At 35.4% G+C, this 17,234-nt stretch overlaps 2 protein-coding genes across 5 annotated transcripts; both read right to left on the bottom strand.

Annotated features, from left to right (window-relative positions):
• Positions 1–603: 603 nt before the first annotated feature.
• On the bottom strand, positions 604–5,215 carry LOC110792103 (mitochondrial carnitine/acylcarnitine carrier-like protein). Of its 3 annotated transcripts, none has more exons than XM_021996915.2 (4): positions 4,763–5,215; positions 4,551–4,648; positions 2,102–2,495; positions 604–1,251 (listed from the first exon to the last, which is right to left on the bottom strand). In XM_021996915.2, exons 3-4 carry the CDS (start codon positions 2,491–2,493, stop codon positions 753–755), a joined length of 891 nt encoding a protein of 296 aa, XP_021852607.1. In that variant the 5' UTR covers positions 2,494–2,495; positions 4,551–4,648; positions 4,763–5,215; the 3' UTR covers positions 604–752. The 3 variants fall into 3 exon arrangements, with proteins under 3 accessions (XP_021852607.1, XP_021852610.1, XP_021852617.1); XM_021996918.2 differs by having other exon boundaries at positions 5,014–5,170; XM_021996925.2 differs by having other exon boundaries at positions 4,861–5,007.
• Positions 5,216–6,884: 1,669 nt separating this feature from the next.
• On the bottom strand, positions 6,885–15,304 carry LOC110792121 (uncharacterized). Of its 2 annotated transcripts, none has more exons than XM_021996935.2 (11): positions 14,978–15,304; positions 13,448–13,564; positions 12,689–13,087; positions 11,575–11,660; positions 11,052–11,467; positions 10,531–10,950; positions 9,841–10,105; positions 9,500–9,730; positions 9,290–9,414; positions 8,420–8,817; positions 6,885–7,560 (listed from the first exon to the last, which is right to left on the bottom strand). In XM_021996935.2, exons 1-11 carry the CDS (start codon positions 15,050–15,052, stop codon positions 7,159–7,161), a joined length of 2,934 nt encoding a protein of 977 aa, XP_021852627.2. In that variant the 5' UTR covers positions 15,053–15,304; the 3' UTR covers positions 6,885–7,158. The 2 variants fall into 2 exon arrangements, with proteins under 2 accessions (XP_021852627.2, XP_021852624.2); XM_021996932.2 differs by having other exon boundaries at positions 9,841–10,108; positions 14,978–15,302.
• Positions 15,305–17,234: the final 1,930 nt, after the last annotated feature.

Raw genomic sequence — 17,234 nt, 5'->3', positions numbered from 1 at the left:
GTATAATACTATAATTAAAGCGATTTGGAGTATCCGCTAGCTTAAACACTACCACTAGACACACCCTAATAAAGAATAATGATGGTAGGAAGCCAGTGTGACTATTGTGTCCCAAAACGGAAGATGAAGCAAAGAGTTTCTAGTTTATAATTAACCTAAGTACGCTACTCATTTTATTGCCAACTGGTTTAGAATGTAACCTCACTTGGGTTATGTTCGTGGACTTCTGTTTCCTCATCGTTTCCCCATCAATTATAACAAATTGGTACAATGGTATCAGAGCTGGTAAACCACTTCTTGATTACTTATAGGTTTGTTACTTAAATCGTTTAACAACAGAACCAAAAACGATATGGAATGATGATCCGTGCACAAGAGAGAGCCGCGTTTTAACCGGTCTCGTCCCTAACTTCTTGTTAAAACCAAGGATCGATAGATAGTGTAGTTAAATTCAAATAATTTGGATAAAAAAGTTCATTTCATCTCTATTTTTGTCTTTCTAGGTAAAAGGGGATCATCAAACTTCACAAATGGTCAAGTAATTGGCCAGTGATCTCCTTCATTTGCAACCCAATGTTCATACTTCACAGTCACAAAAGTTAATTGAACATAAACCATAATTCCTATGCAAAATTTTATTCAAAGGGGTAAGAAATGAGTAGTTGAAGCAAAGGTTTGAAAGAATTATCAACAATAACAATTCAAATCAGGTAATATTATTCAAGAAAAACACATGAACATAAAAATTCACCCTACCCTAAACTAGACCTAGTAACCTCATAAGCCAAGAAACAAGCACCATTCGCCGGTATACTCCGACACATTGCCGGACCAAATCCCTTATACAACCCTTTCACACCTTCAGCAGCTAATATCTTCTTAAACGCGTTCATAGACCCTGAATATTTTGGTGCCTTAAAATCATCGATTTGAATAACACTCTTGACCACGTCAGCAGGGTAAACGGACCCCCAAAAGGCAGCCCCGGCTATCCCACCCGCCATGATCAACGAGCCTCTACCTAACCCGGAAGTGTCTTGACCACCAGCCATGTACATTTTGACAGCTTCATATACACCGAACATTGCAGCATTTCCTGGTACTTCACGGGCTAGGGTTGGGATCAAGCCTTTGAAGAGACCTCTTGCACCTGCTTCTGATAAGACTTGTTTTGCTACGTCTATTGGTCCTCCGTATTTTACTGCTACTGCAGCTGCGCCAACTCCGGATACGGAACTTTGGGCTTGTAACCTGTTCTTGCCATGGATGTCAGAAAAAAGTGTGAAAATTTGATCAAACTCTTACACAGATAAAACATTGGTAATACAATCAATTCTTTGTGAAATTTAGATAAGATTACATGACACAAATCAAATTCTTACTTTGGGTAATAGATAAAGAACTTCACAAATAATAAAAAAGAAATTGCACCATTTACGCATAAGTCCTAGACCTGGTTATTGGGCGGGTCCGGTCAGGGTCAGTGCGGGTCAAAAGCTGGTCGGGTAATGAAAGAGTCAATTTTAACGGGTCAATAATGGACAGGTCAGATCGGGTCACTGGTCAATATGCAGACCGATAGTGGGCGAGTCAATAAACAAACAAGGAAAATGGAAAAAAAGAGTCGTATGCGAATAAGTGAATACAAAACTATCCATATAATTTTTTTATATCATAACTATTTTAATTTTTAGAATTACTATGTAAAAAGTTTGGAGCTATATTGACCCTGTTCAATAAGAGCCCTGTCCAATAAGAGCTCTTTCCCAATAAGAACCCTATTAACTTGACCCAAACCCTATACCCATTGGGCTACCATGTCCAATAACCAGGTCTACGCATAACTAGTAGGAGGAAACCGTTAGCCAAACCAACATAGAAAACAACAGCAAAGCAAATTCCTGCCAAAAACAACCAGAAGATAACAGTATTCCAGCCAACACATCCCATTAAGGTAAACCAGTAATCAATGTCACATTTTGCTTCCTGAGAGTGAAGTATACAGGTAAGCAAACAACCACATCTAAATTCTGACCAACTTTGAGGGTTAAAAAAAGGGAAGAAAAGTAAACTTAAGAAGCAAAATTCAGTTTCATTGTACCTGCACTTGATTAATTCTGTGGGGCAAGCCAAAAAAGAGACAGCAACTCCAGCTCCAGCACCACATGTGACTTGCTGGCCAACTGAGAGGGATGCACCAGGTTCTGACTTTAACATGGTTTCCATTTGGCCTCTAACCGTGAAGAGTACGGCATTGAAAGCCGCAACAGTAGCAAGTGGGGCCCCCATACCTTTGTACAAACCCTTGGGACCTTCTGCGGCTATTGTTTGCCTCACGGCATCCATTGCGCCTGAGTACCGGGGACCTTGGCCAGGAAGAGGAGTTGGCTGGCTTTGGAGCTTCACCTTGATGGTGTCGAAGGGATGCCCGACAACCAGCTGTGCCGCCCCTCCGACAGTCCCTGCTGTCAGGTCCTTTGCTACGTCTCCCATCTCTGAAGGAAGATACATAAAGAAATGGGTGGATTAGTGGGTTAATGGATGGGTTAATTAGGTTTGTTAATGAGGGGGTTGATTAGGGGGCTAATTCAATATGTATCCAAGACTCCAGATGGTTGAAGAGCACATCTCAGAGAAATTTAGGCTTCATTTGTTTCAAAGGAAAACACTTTTCAAGGGAAAATAGTTTTCCTTTGTTGAACACCTCACAAGTTCCTCCATTTTTTTTTATTGCACCATCTGAGGCACTATTTTAACCAATAACATTTCTCATTATACATTTGAAAAGATTATAAAAAATTTGATAATTTGGAAGTATATTTCGAGACGAATCTAACAAGATCCCACATGGATATACTTTTCCTTACATATAAATCACAAAAAATAACTATATGAGAATAGTGCTAAAACCTAGATGGTGAAATTATTAAAAAATGGAGGTGTTAAAGAAAAATAACATGGAAGTGGAAATGAGAGGAAAATGAAATGTAAGGGATTAGAGTGGAAAATGTGGCTTCTTTTCAAAGGGAAAGTTGTTTTCCACATTTGGGAAAATTGTTTTCCACCCTTAACAAAACAAACAAAGGAAAATGAGAAAACAGTTTTCCGGAAAAGTGTTTTCTGTCAAGACAAACGGAGCCTTAAAAGAAAAACAAACATTTACATATATAGTTTCATCCACAGGGAGACTTAGTCAGATTCTGCATTATGTTGTAATTTTTCAAGTAAATGGATATAACTCCAAGCTGAATTGCTGAACAGTAGGTTTGTAGGCTGAATACCAGCTAACCCAGTTCCAGTTCTACTATATACAGTGAAGGAAGACCTAATCACATTTTCACAGAGGATGACAACTCAATGATGAAATAGAAGACTGCCTTAATGATACAACCACAATTTGTATTAAAGGAACCATGGGACCATTTGTTCTACCAATCAACATTAAAAGTCTCACACAGTTAACAAACTTGTGCTTTTAGGAACTGGTTGATCTTGCAGTGCACCATGTCAAAATTCACACCCAGCCTCCAAACTACCCTAGTGCCGTGATGCACCGCAACTCTTGTGACGAACATACAATTGTGGGAACTTTAAGAAAGTAAAGTAACTCAGGGGATTCCTCTTATTTGTGCTGGTCACAATTCCACTAGTTTATAATGCATGAAAACTAGTCAGAAAAACGGTAAATATTAAGTCGTAGACTATGCAGTATACACCTTCTGCCTGCAAAACACCATCATTGTTCTAGGGTAAAATACCACGCCAAAGCATGAAAGTTGGGTTCACACACTAATCACAAAGGTTGACAAAAACAATCAATCTTCACAATGCTAGTCAAAAGCCTTGAAGGAAATCTCTCAGGCCTGACCGTAACTTCTTTAGCCAATACTTCAGGCACTAGTCTCATCCTTCAACTGAATCACATGTAAAATTTCAAATGCCTTGAAGCAATCCTCCATTTATTAGGATTGGGAGAATTGAAAGTTTTTGAACCATTTCAAGATATTCAACTGTAGGGTACTCAGCTCCCTCTTTATTCTACCCTGTACCACCATTTCTCGTCCTATATTTCAGGATAACCGAGTTTATCATAAAATTCAATAAGGTCATCTATTACTACTCACAGTTTAAAAACGGTCTCCTCTTAAACTACAAAATCCTTTATTGAAAACAAAGTTTAGTTAGCATTGCTTTATGAGGTAAAAAAGAAGCCATAGACCACAACAATCAAACCCACAGCAACTTAAAGAATCAGTTCTTGAAAAGATATTCAAACAGATAGCATCACATGTAAACATCCCAATTCTGAAGTTTTTAAAACAAACAGAAATTCTATTCACCATTGCAATTGTCTAAAGTGATACAGTAACAATCTTTGAAACAGCTAACTAAACATTGAGCAAGACACTCAGATAAATCCCTCTTAAAGACTAAGATGAATAAATCCCTCTTAAAGTCTAACGAATCACAATGACTAAATCAGCTAACAAATCACAATGATTAGATGCAAATTGCAAAATCATAAACAAACTTGAAGAAATGATTCTTACCAATTAATAATTCTTATGCAACCAAAGTTACAGTCAGAAAAGCTCAAATCCCAGCAGAAACAAGCTTCCAAATCAATTACTCAATCAGAATACTCGATCTGCAAAAGAAAAAAAAAATCCACACATTATTACATTTTAATCCCATCTCTATCACATTTGAACAACTAAAGAATTTAACATATACCCAGAAAAAATATAACCACATATTATACCATTTGAGTGTTAAAGCATGAACCCAATAAAATGCAAGAATATAAACAAATTAGAAGAAAAACCCAGAAAAGAGGGAAAATAAATCAAGGAAGCTGACCCATTTAAATTTGGGATTCTTTTTGGGGATTCTATGAAAATTTATATGAACACAGAAAAGATAGAGAAATGGGTTGCCCAGAATCAGAATTTGAGAGCCACAAAAGGGGGTAAAATGACAAAAGAGATAAAGGGACGTGTGTAAGAATGTAACCTTAGGTTAAAGATGATGAAATTCAGCCCCAATTATTAGAAAAAACTTTGCTTTTTTTATAAATTTAGTCACACTTTATCTTCACCAACCGCCACCACCAGTTGCAGAGAGAGAGGGATCTGTCACCGTCGATTTGGTGGGGATGGAGAAGGAGAGAGAGAGTACAGAATGTGATATAAATACTCCATGATCCTGTGAGCAAGCACACGAGGTAGGCCAATCACTGAAAATTGACTCAAAAGATACTTTTGGGATTCTGTGTATTTCTCCAACTTGTTTGTTAGTCCATCAGTTGCACACATGAATGTAACAAACGAATACTGCATTTGTCCAGGGGCGGTCCTGACTTTTTGGTGGCCTATGGGCGAAACAAAAATTTGAGGCCCTTACTTTAAAAGGCACATAGACAAAAAAATTGTGAATCGATGAATGTACTTTTTTATTGAAAAATGTATGTAAATAATTGGCGTTTCACTTCTTAAGACTCAATACTACTCTATATCTAATTCAATTAGCCATGAGAAATTAACTCTATTACAAAATATGAAGGCTTGAATACTTTCAACCTTGTGCCATTATTATATATATTCTACTATTTTAAACATTAATCATCAAGCATAAAACAATGATGAATTACTGAAGGGAAATGTCACTTGAAATTTTAGCAAGTGAGTAATAATTTTTTAAGTACAATAAATTACTATTTTTGCTAAACTCCAAATTAAAACAAGGTGTGTGATTATATTAACAAAAGAAGAAGAAAATATATGATTATAAGGATTGTACACGGCTCTATTTTTGGTGTTCATTTGGATTAAAATTAGGTAATAGATTATAATTGCATAGTTAGCAAATGAGAAATAACAACAAAGGAAAAAAACAAAAAAAAATTACCACCTCGGAAAGAGTCGAACCTTGGCGGACACCTTGACATATCACACAAACAACCACTGCTCTGCAATGCATACTTATGTAAGTTTTCATTAAATATTACATATTTTGGTATTAACTGGTTTAATATATGTTGGGCCTTTTCCCCTGGGCGGCGGCCCCTTATGCCCTGCCCCAGGGCCGGCCCTGATTTGTCTAGCACTATTATTATTATTATTATTATTATTATTATTATTATTATTATTATTATTATGAATTTATAAGCTTGCAAATTACTACTACATAATCAACATTATTATACATTCGGATATACTTCCTCTGTTCCCCCAAATTTTTTTCATTCATGTTGACACGATTTATAAAGGAAGAAAATCTCTAATTCTTTGCAAATATAAGAGTATAAGGCAAAAAGAAGATAGTCATGTTGAATACTTTAGCAATATCAAAATTTTATAATTTTATAATTTATAATTTTACTATAATTAAAGTTATTAACGATACAAAATGTGCATTGACAAATACGGTAAAGGAAAATGAGAAGAACTCTTAAGAATGGAGAGAGTAATTCTGATGAAGGTAAGGTTAAGTAAAAGGTGTATGTCAAACGATGTGTTGCACGTACACTAAAAATTATACCACGAAGCAACCGATAGTCGCGTTAAGTGTGTACTTGGTCATAGTTATACCTAAGCGTACTCAAAATGTATTTGTCATTACACTTTTTTGTGAACGAAAATATAAACAATTTACAGTTAGTTTTGTCGAACATGCCCTGAATACGTACAAACAATTTACAATATAGTTGTGTCATTGTGAAGTCCTTATTAGGAACTCATAATTTTGAGAAGCACATTTTTACCTGATTCTTACTCTCAGTCTCAGCTCTACTCAGAAACTTAACCATATGCAGGCTGCATACAATATGGTTAACAAACCCACTTTGAGCATTATATGAATACATAAATACCGAAGGAAAAAGAGACACTGTAAAACATCTCTATTACTGCTCAACAGAAACACTTCTCACTTCTCACAATGTATTTCACACATTTAACTATCATCACGCCTGCCGCCGCTGCTGCTACTACTATTACTACTACTACTATTACTACTACATATTCTCATATTATAAGCATCTAGCTATTATTATGACATATCTTTTGTTCTATGTATGTAATATTTACATTATCATCTATACCTAAAGCCTGTGTAGAAAAGCCGGCCCTCAGAAACACCAGCAGCCATACAAAGTCATCAGTTAGTTGAGCATGGCATCCCAAGTGAGAGGACAAGTGAAACATTCTTATCTCGATTATTTCCATCCTTCAACAAATCTTTATTAGGTTTATATTTACTTTTGCTGGTAAAGCCGAGAGCCAAATCCAAGTTGACGGCTTTTTCTGAACCTGAACTACTACTGCCTAGACAGAGGTCGAGATCAAGAGAATTATAGTTACTGGGATCCTCTGCTGACTTGGCACAACCTCCACCGTCAGATGATCTCGATGGTCCTGAACCTAAAGATAAAGAACTCCCGTTGTAAAGTTGGTGCCTTTGCCAGAAATCGGAGGCAGAGTTGTCAACTTGTGTGAAACTCGGATCCTTGTAGCTTCCTTCAGAACATAATCCAATTCCCGTAGTGAATCTATTTCCTTTCTGCAAAAGGAACTCAAAGTAATGAATACATGAAAGACAAGCTCGTGCCACATATAGGAATCGAAGACTTGGACAACCTATACCAAGACTAATAGCATAAACCATAAACAAAGCTCATACGAACACAACCAATTATCTGGATTGAACTTTTTTTCTTATTTTTCCTGAACGTATCTTATTTGAACTTATCTGAACTTAACTGAATTTATTAGAACTTATCAAACTTATTTTAGTAAATGGGACTTGATCAACCTTTATTTTTCCTGAACTTATCTGAACTTAACTAAAATTATTTGAACTTATTTTTCCTGAAATAATTGAAAATAAGGTGAACAGAACAGAGCCTTAATCTAAGGTGACTAACCTAGAAAGATGGAGAGCCTTCACACTAGTGAGGCATAAATAATTTCCCTTTTCCTGTTTCTTTGTCAAAATATATTGCAGTTCTTATAAATAACACTCTGCTCCAAGAGTGTTTCACTGGCAAAGATAGATGATTCATTTTAAACAAGATGATCCATAACAAAAAAAATAAACAAATCCTGTTCCTTCTCGTATTTTCTTTTTCTAAGACAATTTTTCATAATTTGGAAAAAGAACCTGATGGAGAAAATTCAACTTCTTGTAACATTTTGAACCAATATAGTGCCTCATAAAACTGTTCATGTTCGCTGTGAAGTACTAAGGCCCCTCTTTTTCCTTTTGAATCAATAGTTTACAGAAATGCTTTCCTTTACAATTGCAGGAATAAAGCTAATTACTTAATCCTCTCTGCAATTATGAGGGAAAAACTGCTCACAAAACTTTAGAATGCAGATTACTGTCAACAACAAGGGCAGATAAGTTAGGTGAATCATACCTGCAAGTCAAAACTACGTAGCGCTCCACCAGAATCTTCTCTTCTCCAATCACGGGCGAATGAAATAATATCAACTTGGGCATCATCATTTTTCAGAGTTCCAATACTTCTCTTCAGTGAAGGTACTTCATGTTCAAAAAATTGATCCCCATATTTAATTAAAGCCGAAGATTGGGAAACCACTGGGTTAGCAAGTTTTGGCCCGTTCATGGAATCGTCTGATGTATGAAGTGCAGAGCCACTTCCAGAGACTAGTGCAGAAATAAATTTGTTATTTGATCCACAAGTAACGGGAAGGTAACCTTGATTCACAGTCGCAATGTTCAAGCTAGGGATTTGAAAATCATCAAGGTTCCTCACTCTAAAAACACCCCATAAAAATGGCAGGGAATTCCAGCCTGTCAAAAACATGTTAGAATTTAGAGACAAAAAAGGACGCTCATTTCTTTGGGGAAGGGGACATAGAAAATAAACATTCACTTTAGGCTCCATTTGGTAGGGTGTAAAACGTTTTCATGGAAAAATATTTTCCCCTTTTCTTTCATTTTAGGTTGTTTAGTTTGGCAAGGGAAAAACAATTTTTCATAACTCCCTGGAAAGTGGAAACCACTTTTCCACCTGAAAGGGAGGGAAACCACTTTTCCACCTTTCTTCCTTACCTCCCTCTCCTTTCTTCCCCTCAATCTTCACCATCTACTCCCATTTTCTTTTAAGGAACCAAACAAAGGAAAACTAATTTGGAATTATGTTTTCCATGGAAAATCATTTTACATTGAAAACGTTTTACACCAGACCAAACGGAGCCCAGGTGATGAAGGAAGTTAGGTTTTTAGTAAGAAAAACTAACCAAAATATCAAAGAGATACTTACCCTGAGATCTCACAGGAAGCAAGCTGGAAGGAAAAACTAGAAGCTGAAAACCCCCAAAGTTCGCCTCCAAGGCTAAATCATTATGTGTCATGCCTTCAAGCAACATCCTGTAACCTTTTTCATAACTGCATGAAATGCCAAAAAATTAGAAAGGCAAGAAATTTAAACCTTTTCAACAGAAAGACATATGAGAATTCCAGCATTACTAACCTACATAAATCTTGAGCAAAGAAATAGAGAGCAATATCTTGTTCGGTGGGATACTTCTTTTGAAACTGAATGGGCCAAGTAAGCAGTCGAGGCACTTCCTTTAAAACAAGTTCATCAGAAAACTTAATAACCAATTCAGCAATCTTGGACGATGCACTAGTCGATAAGTGAGCTTGTACCCCATTGCAGTCAGTCGGAAGTTTTCCATTTTTCTCCAATTTGAATGCACCGCTAAATAAATATGCAACACCTTAATCTCAGATGCTCCAAAAAATTAAGAAATGGGGGTTAAAAATGAAGAACAAAGAAGAGGGAATAACCAAACAAAGAAATGAACGTACTTCCAAATACACCTAGATTCTGGGACAGCAGAAGTCACGTCAGGAACCATATGGTCGATATCTACTGAATCGAGTGTAGGCATGGATTTCATGTGTAGAAAATCAAGTGGCAGAACCTTATAAGTAGCAACTGAATGAGTGTTGTCTAACTCAGGCTTTAAAGTGGATAAGCTCATTATATCAGGGTAAGCATTGTCATTTTTGGCAGGAGAATTGATCACATAGCTCGAATGACAGGGTGATTTACTTTCTTCAACAGATCCAGCTACTAAACAAAACAAAACCAACAATTAAGAAAGCAATAGAGGAAAGAAAAAGTGCTTGAACATTAGCTGGTAATGTGGAAATGTGAGGAAAAGTAAAACTATGGAAATCTATATAAAAGTAAATATGGAGCAATATGTGGAAATCTCTAAATTTTAATTTGTTTGGCTAATTATTATGGAAAACTATGGAAAATGGAATACTACACATTTTTCACTTATAAAACAGGTAAAATATAACTAGTTGATTTCCACACATTTCATTTTCTTCACTTTTCCATTTAAATTAGAAAACAAGCTAAAATTAAGGAATTCTCATATTTCCACAATTTTACACATTTTTCCTCATTAAACTAGACTTCCCAAACACACTGAAAACCACGGTTCAAAAATAGGCTAAAGTCCGAACATGTTAGTTGAATCATACCTGATGATTTCACGCAGTTTTTTCCTTCATCAACAACGGAACCAAGTTCTTTAACATTCGTATTCCCATTTACCTGGATGGCTGTTTTATCCTCAGCATTCTTTTTGGGTAAATATGCTGCCTTAACAATCTTGGGAACCACTTTGGTCCTAGAAGAGCCGCCTTTTCTTGAACTATATCTAACAAATGGCAAACCTGCTTGATTGGTGCTATTTTCAGTGGAGTTTTTTTCACATCCATATCTTACACCCTTTATATTTGAAACAGAAGACTGCGTATTTGACACATCTGGAGGAATTGAGCTGGCCCCAGTCAATGACAAAGAATTGAACTCCATTTTGTCATGATGGTCTTTTTTCAGTTCACAGACAGCATTTTTCTTGTATTTACTGTCAACTCTTTTTTTAATGTTAAAAGATCCTGCAAATGAAAAGAAATTCCAGTGAGTAATTAAACTGAACATTGACATGTCCACTCCACCACGTTGTCAATTGACATGGGAATTGACAAGAACAACTTGCCTCCACAAGATTGTTGTTCAGGTTTGTGTGATCTATGATCTGATGAACATGCTTGCTTCACCGTGATCTTACCAGGAAGATCAACAAAAGAAGATACCTGACGAGCCGCAATTTTCCCTTTATTCATCTTCTTCAAAGAAGTCAACCGTGGTTTCCTCACAAAACCAGAAATCTTCAACGGCTCAACACTTGCATCAACAATTCCTTTATTTCTCTTCATTTTACCATCATGTTGAATAGCAGAATTCTTTATTGGTGAAACCCGGCTTAGTTCCTTTGAACATGATGGCTTTAAAGTATTGTCTGATATCTCCAACATAACTTGCCTCTGTCTCTTTGGATCTTGCATCAACAAGCACTCTTCGCAAAACCAATCACCTTCCGGAACATTTTCCATCTTTGGGCTCATGCAATAACTAATAGTGTTATAAGCCAAAATGCAAAAAGAGGTATCAGTACTTATGCTTTGCAGGGATTCCAAATTTAGTACAATGATCAAATACACAGCTATATGAAGACTTACATATGCTCTGCCCCGTCACTGCACTTGCTACAAACAACAAGTAATGCCTCCCGACCAACATCACCGCAAATATCACATACTTTCACCTATACCACATGGAACGAGCAATGTCAACCCACGCATAAATATGAAACAAGTGACAGTTTATATAACAAGAGGCAGATACTTCAACATGTACTTATAAGAAACACAAGATATCATCCAAGCACTTGGCAAAAAAATACTATCCCGCATCATTTTTAGTGAAGGCCACCTAAAAGCTCTAAAATGAGTTCCAGCAACATGTACACAATCCACAGTTAATGTACCAGATCACGACATTAAAAAATTCACTATTATATTAGAGAAACAACCTAAAACCAGAAATTGAGTTAGATCCATATACACTAGAATATATTTAACTTAAGTTTATGTAGTCGATCAACTAATATGATGTGGCAATGCTTCTAAATTTTTTACAAATCCAGAATAGCAAACCATAAAATCCAACTCTTCCCTACCAGTTGAATAATTTGACAAAGATATAGATGCGGATTTGAAATCCAATTTGCCACAAAACATGCAAGCTTTGTTTTGAGGGATTATCACACCTTAAGTACTGAAATGACAAGCAAGAGAATTTTGCAAACTACTTTCCACAATAAATCCAATTTCAATGGGATGAGACACTAAGATCCTCACACAATAGAATCCACATTACATTTTATGCAACAGCTTCTTTTTCTTTAAAATGGCAGGTTCTAACTTCTAACCCCCAGCTACTAAGAAAAAGACAAATTCTTTTCACACTTACTGTGTTCAAAACGGTGAGAAAGCTAGACTTCTACGCGTGACATGACCTCTTATTCTATGTTTTCAAAGTCTTCCCGGGAGTTCCATTTAGATTAAACAATATTCTGACATGCTAAGTAAAACACTATCCTAATGATCCACATTATTTAAACATAAATAGGACACGCTAAACAAAACACGAAACTTAAACTCCAGCATAGCTGCTGACAAACCCAGGGATTTCATATAGCCAATAACTTTCTCATGTGCAAATATACTACAAAAAATTCGAAGAAAACTGCAGTCGGAAAAAGAAAGGGGAAAACGGTAATAAAGAACATACGTCCACTAACTCATCTGGTTCATCCCCGTGGTTTATGTTCTGGTTGTGAAGAGGAGGATCCTGTGTGGTAGCAATTGGTGAACCATTTCTGATAGATGGACCATTCAAAGGTTTCTCCAAAACATCAGGACAGGGACTACTAATTGAAGCTGCTTTGGATGTAACAACTGTATTATCTGCAATTGGTGAACCATTTCTGATAGATGGACCATTCCAAGGTTTCTCCAAAACATCAGGACACGGGCTACTAACTGAAGCTGCTCTAGATGTAACAATCATATTATCTGCTCCACCAAATTGATCACTAGTGATCATAATTGCACCATCATCTTTGCTTATACAAGAATTATCATCCCCTTGGCACTCGAAAACATCTTTATCCTGATGTTCTACTTTGGCCTGAGAAGTAGTAACATGTTGAAGCATTAGCAAATCTTTAGAGGAATCAGGAGCTTTCAAAAAATCCAAACCCAGTCTCTGTTTTGTTCGACTTATTTTGACTTATTTAAGACAAAATAAGTTCAATTAAGTTCAGAAAAAATAAGTTTATTTTCAGACATTTTCACACACAAATAAGTTTATTTTAGATAAAATAAGTTTTTTATAGATAAAATAAGTTCAGATAAATTCAGTTAAGTTCAGTTAAGTTCAGATAAGTACAGATAATATAAGTTCAGACAAAATAAGTCCAATAGAACGGAGCCTCAGTAAATCTTCAGAATATGAGTTCTGACAAAAAGTTGAAGGTATACTACTCACTTCATCACTGGGTGGTAACTGCCTGTGACTTTTGACTTTTGTTTCCTGAGATGGATCCATAACTGAAACTTGATCCATAGTTGACTCCTTCGGGGACACTTTGAACAAACCTACAGCCTGTTTGTACATTTCAGAAAATGCTCGTTATTGCTCATACAACTAAAAAAAATTCTACATATTCATGAAATTGTTCAAAATTCAGATCGTAATTAATAAAGTGAGACAGAATACAGTACAATTAGCCGATCAGGTAAGGAAATTAAAGCAACTTCATACCACAAGAAAGTCAAGAAGATAATTCATTGGAGGGATAGACATTTCACAAATAAAATGCAAATTGTTATGCAAATTAAGATTAGAATACTCAGAGAAAAGGCTAAACCATAGTACAGCCTCAAGGCTTGCTTATATCATATCAGAAGTGCAAAGACATACGCCACATAACGCCAAAAGCAAGCCCAGTCTTATGCCTATAACACCTGATCAAACCCTTTGATACAAGATAAAAGAAGCTTCATCTTTATAATAATGCTGAAATCCACCACAATATATGTTTTAAAAATCATGAAATCGTCAAATTGGGTAGATTATCAAAGAGTTATATGGAATACAGACATTCCTAACGTTTGTTTCACGAAAGCTACAAAAAGAACGGCGAAATAATATAGCTGTGTTGACTGATTCTCAAAAATAAAGCAGCATCCCAGTTTTCCCAGAAATGAATCATACATTCAAGTTCAGATGAAGGCTAAAAAAGTTCAAGTATGGGATTTCAGGTGAAATGAATTAAGCATGAAATGAAACCTCAATGTTCATCTAACCCTCATCCAGAAAAATGAGGGTTCCTGATTATCCTAAAAAAATCTACAGTAGTACAAATGGAAATACGAGAAATGTCAAGCAACACTCAACAACAAATCATAGTTCATACCACTATATCGAAAACTTGGAGTCGACAACAATGATTCTTATTTATAGCAGGATTAATCGATGATCCCATTCACCTTCATCAACTGGAGATAGACTAACACAAACTTCCTATAAAGCAAATCAAATAAAAGCAAATTACCTTTCCCAAATCCCCATATTAATCCTAATTCTGCCTTTATTTACTAATCACACGTGCATCATCATCCATCCACCATTGTTTCGTTGATGAGATATAATTATCACATTAACAAATACACGATTAATCATCATAATAAAACCACAATTTTTTGAATAAAAACCTAACGAACGAACGAACAAACAAACCCCGCAATTTTCTCACATTATTAGACCATTTTAATCAATTCCCGTAAAAATGGGATTCAAATAACCGATAATTTCACATTGATTAAAAAAAAACCTTCAACCACATCAAAACCCTACTCAATTTCACAGAAAGAATCAACCAAAAAGTCACGAAATTTCCAGAAACATGCAAAGAATTGACGAACCCAGAAAAAATTAAACCCCCAAAAAATGATTAAACATTAAATAAAATGACAGAAAAAAGAAAGAAAATACATTGGAATTAGAAAAACGTACCTTGGATTTCGTAAGGGTGTCGCCATGATCGTACAGCTCTTTGAGTGGTTTAAACTTGAGATGTTTCTTCTTCATCACACTGAGAAAACAGAGCAAATAAAAAATAAAAAATGAAGAAAGACTGACCTTTTTATTTATATATAGTATTTAAATTTATTTGTTTGTTTGTTTTATTGTGTGTTTTTCTTCTCCAATCCAAAATTTTCTATGCTAAAATTCTCTCCCCATCATCCCCAACGTGTTGTTTGCTTCTTCTTCATGCATCATCTTCTTCTCTCTCTTTTAAAATTTGATAGGAAAATAAAAAAAATATTGGACATATATAACACATTTGGACAATTTTGAATTCCAAGAATTTGTATTTTTTTTTCTCAATAAATAAGTGGGGAATGGGTGACATGGTATTTCTTTCTTAATGTGATTGATTCGGACTTGCGGAATTCGGATTTTTTCCTTTTATTTCTAGTTTTACCATTTTTTAGTTGATTTTCTACTGAATTGAAAAAGATTAAAAGAGATTTTGTTGGATAAGATTTCAAAGGTTTCACACGTAGATCGTTTAGCGTTTTGATTATTTTATTAGGTTTTTTACTCAGAATAAGTATATTGCGGCGCTGTTTGTAGATTATGTGATAGGCGATAATATGATGGCCTGATAAAATGGGCTTGAGTTGATAAGTTGTGCAATTCGATAAAGTTAATTAAGGCCCTAGAAGAAGAAATCATATAGCATTCAAATAAGCAAATTTGTTCTCTCTTATTGATGCATTTTTGTTCTTTCTTATTTATGTAAGCATGTGTATTCTTCATTATTAATAATTATTGCTTCACTTGTTGAAATAAACAACAATGTACCTACTATCATGTAGGAGTGAATAAGTAGATTTTTCTTTTCAATTGTGTGACTCCAGTTTCGGCTGTCTGGCTAATCTGGTTTATCCATCAATTGTTACGGTCTTGCGTTTTTGTTTTAACTTCTTACGGTCAGTCTTTGTGTGGTCTCTCCGGGTCTCCTGGTTGCTCATGCTCGACAACGCTAGCTTTTGCTTTGGTTTTAGTCGTTATTTCTAGTTTTGTTTATTTTTAGCTTTCTTTGTTCTCTTTGTTAAAAAAAAAACACAAATTTTTTAGTAGCATTTGTTCTTAGTTTTTGGTAATACTGGTGAATATCAATAACAATCCCAAATTATACTTGTCTAGGGGGCCTAGACGAGTCTAAAGGTACATGACTTCATTCTAAATGATCAAATTTATTATACCCCCGAATTTTGGCGTAATTCACCAAATGCCCCTCGACTTTCAGAAATTCACCAAATGCCCCTCACGAATGACTTAATACCCAAAATACCCTTACTAATGATGCGCCGTTAGTCCTCCGTTAACCTAATTTTCAAATTCACCAAATACCCCTATTTTAATACTTATTTCACCAAATACCCTTATTCAGAAACTTAATTCACCAAATACCAATAACTTAAAATTACTCATTTTGATGTTCAACGGCTAGTTTTTGTGTTTGAAAATTAGCCGTTGCTTATTGTTTGCTTATAAATACTCTTTTTCTGACGGTTTATTGTAGTTTTCCTATTATTTTGTTAATTTCATATCATTTTTGTCATGAGTTTTCTTTCAAAATCATCATCCACACCCAATGAGTCCACATATGTAAGAGTCCCAAATAAATTTTGTTATCATGGGAGAAAATTTGACATCCGAATATCTGATACAACACTCAATCTGAAGCTCCGGTACAACACTAAAACAGAAAACACTCCTAAAAACACCTCAAAACGTCGCAACTCTTCAAGAAAATAGCTACTTCTTTTGTACCTTATTCTTTATGTGACCAATTAATTATATTTACCACGCAATCGGAAGGTATTCCTTTTTCAATATGGGAAATATCTTTAACATATGCAAACAGATTAAAAATAAAGCTCTTATTAATTTTATTCTAACGCATATGTTCCAGCTACCTCGGCTTCTATTGCTTCCATGCCACATATTTAACGTTAACTCCCTTTTGTCTCTTGTCTCTACTGCCTCCAAACATCTTTCTTCAATCTCCTAACTTTCTCTCAACCTTACAGTCGAGGCATAAAGGTTTTCCCACTTTTCTTTTGAGCTAGGTCCTATTGACATGGTCAGATTTATGGACAAATGTCTATTTTTGGATTTGAGGGAACAAGAAAAAAAAATGAAACTAAGGTATGTTCCAAAGCTCATGAACCAGTGAAAAAACATGAATCTTGGCACA

Source organism: Spinacia oleracea, chromosome 6, assembly GCF_020520425.1.
Source record: "Spinacia oleracea cultivar Varoflay chromosome 6, BTI_SOV_V1, whole genome shotgun sequence".
Taxonomy (NCBI): domain Eukaryota; kingdom Viridiplantae; phylum Streptophyta; class Magnoliopsida; order Caryophyllales; family Amaranthaceae; genus Spinacia; species Spinacia oleracea.
This window is presented reverse-complemented; position numbering and strand designations above follow the sequence as displayed.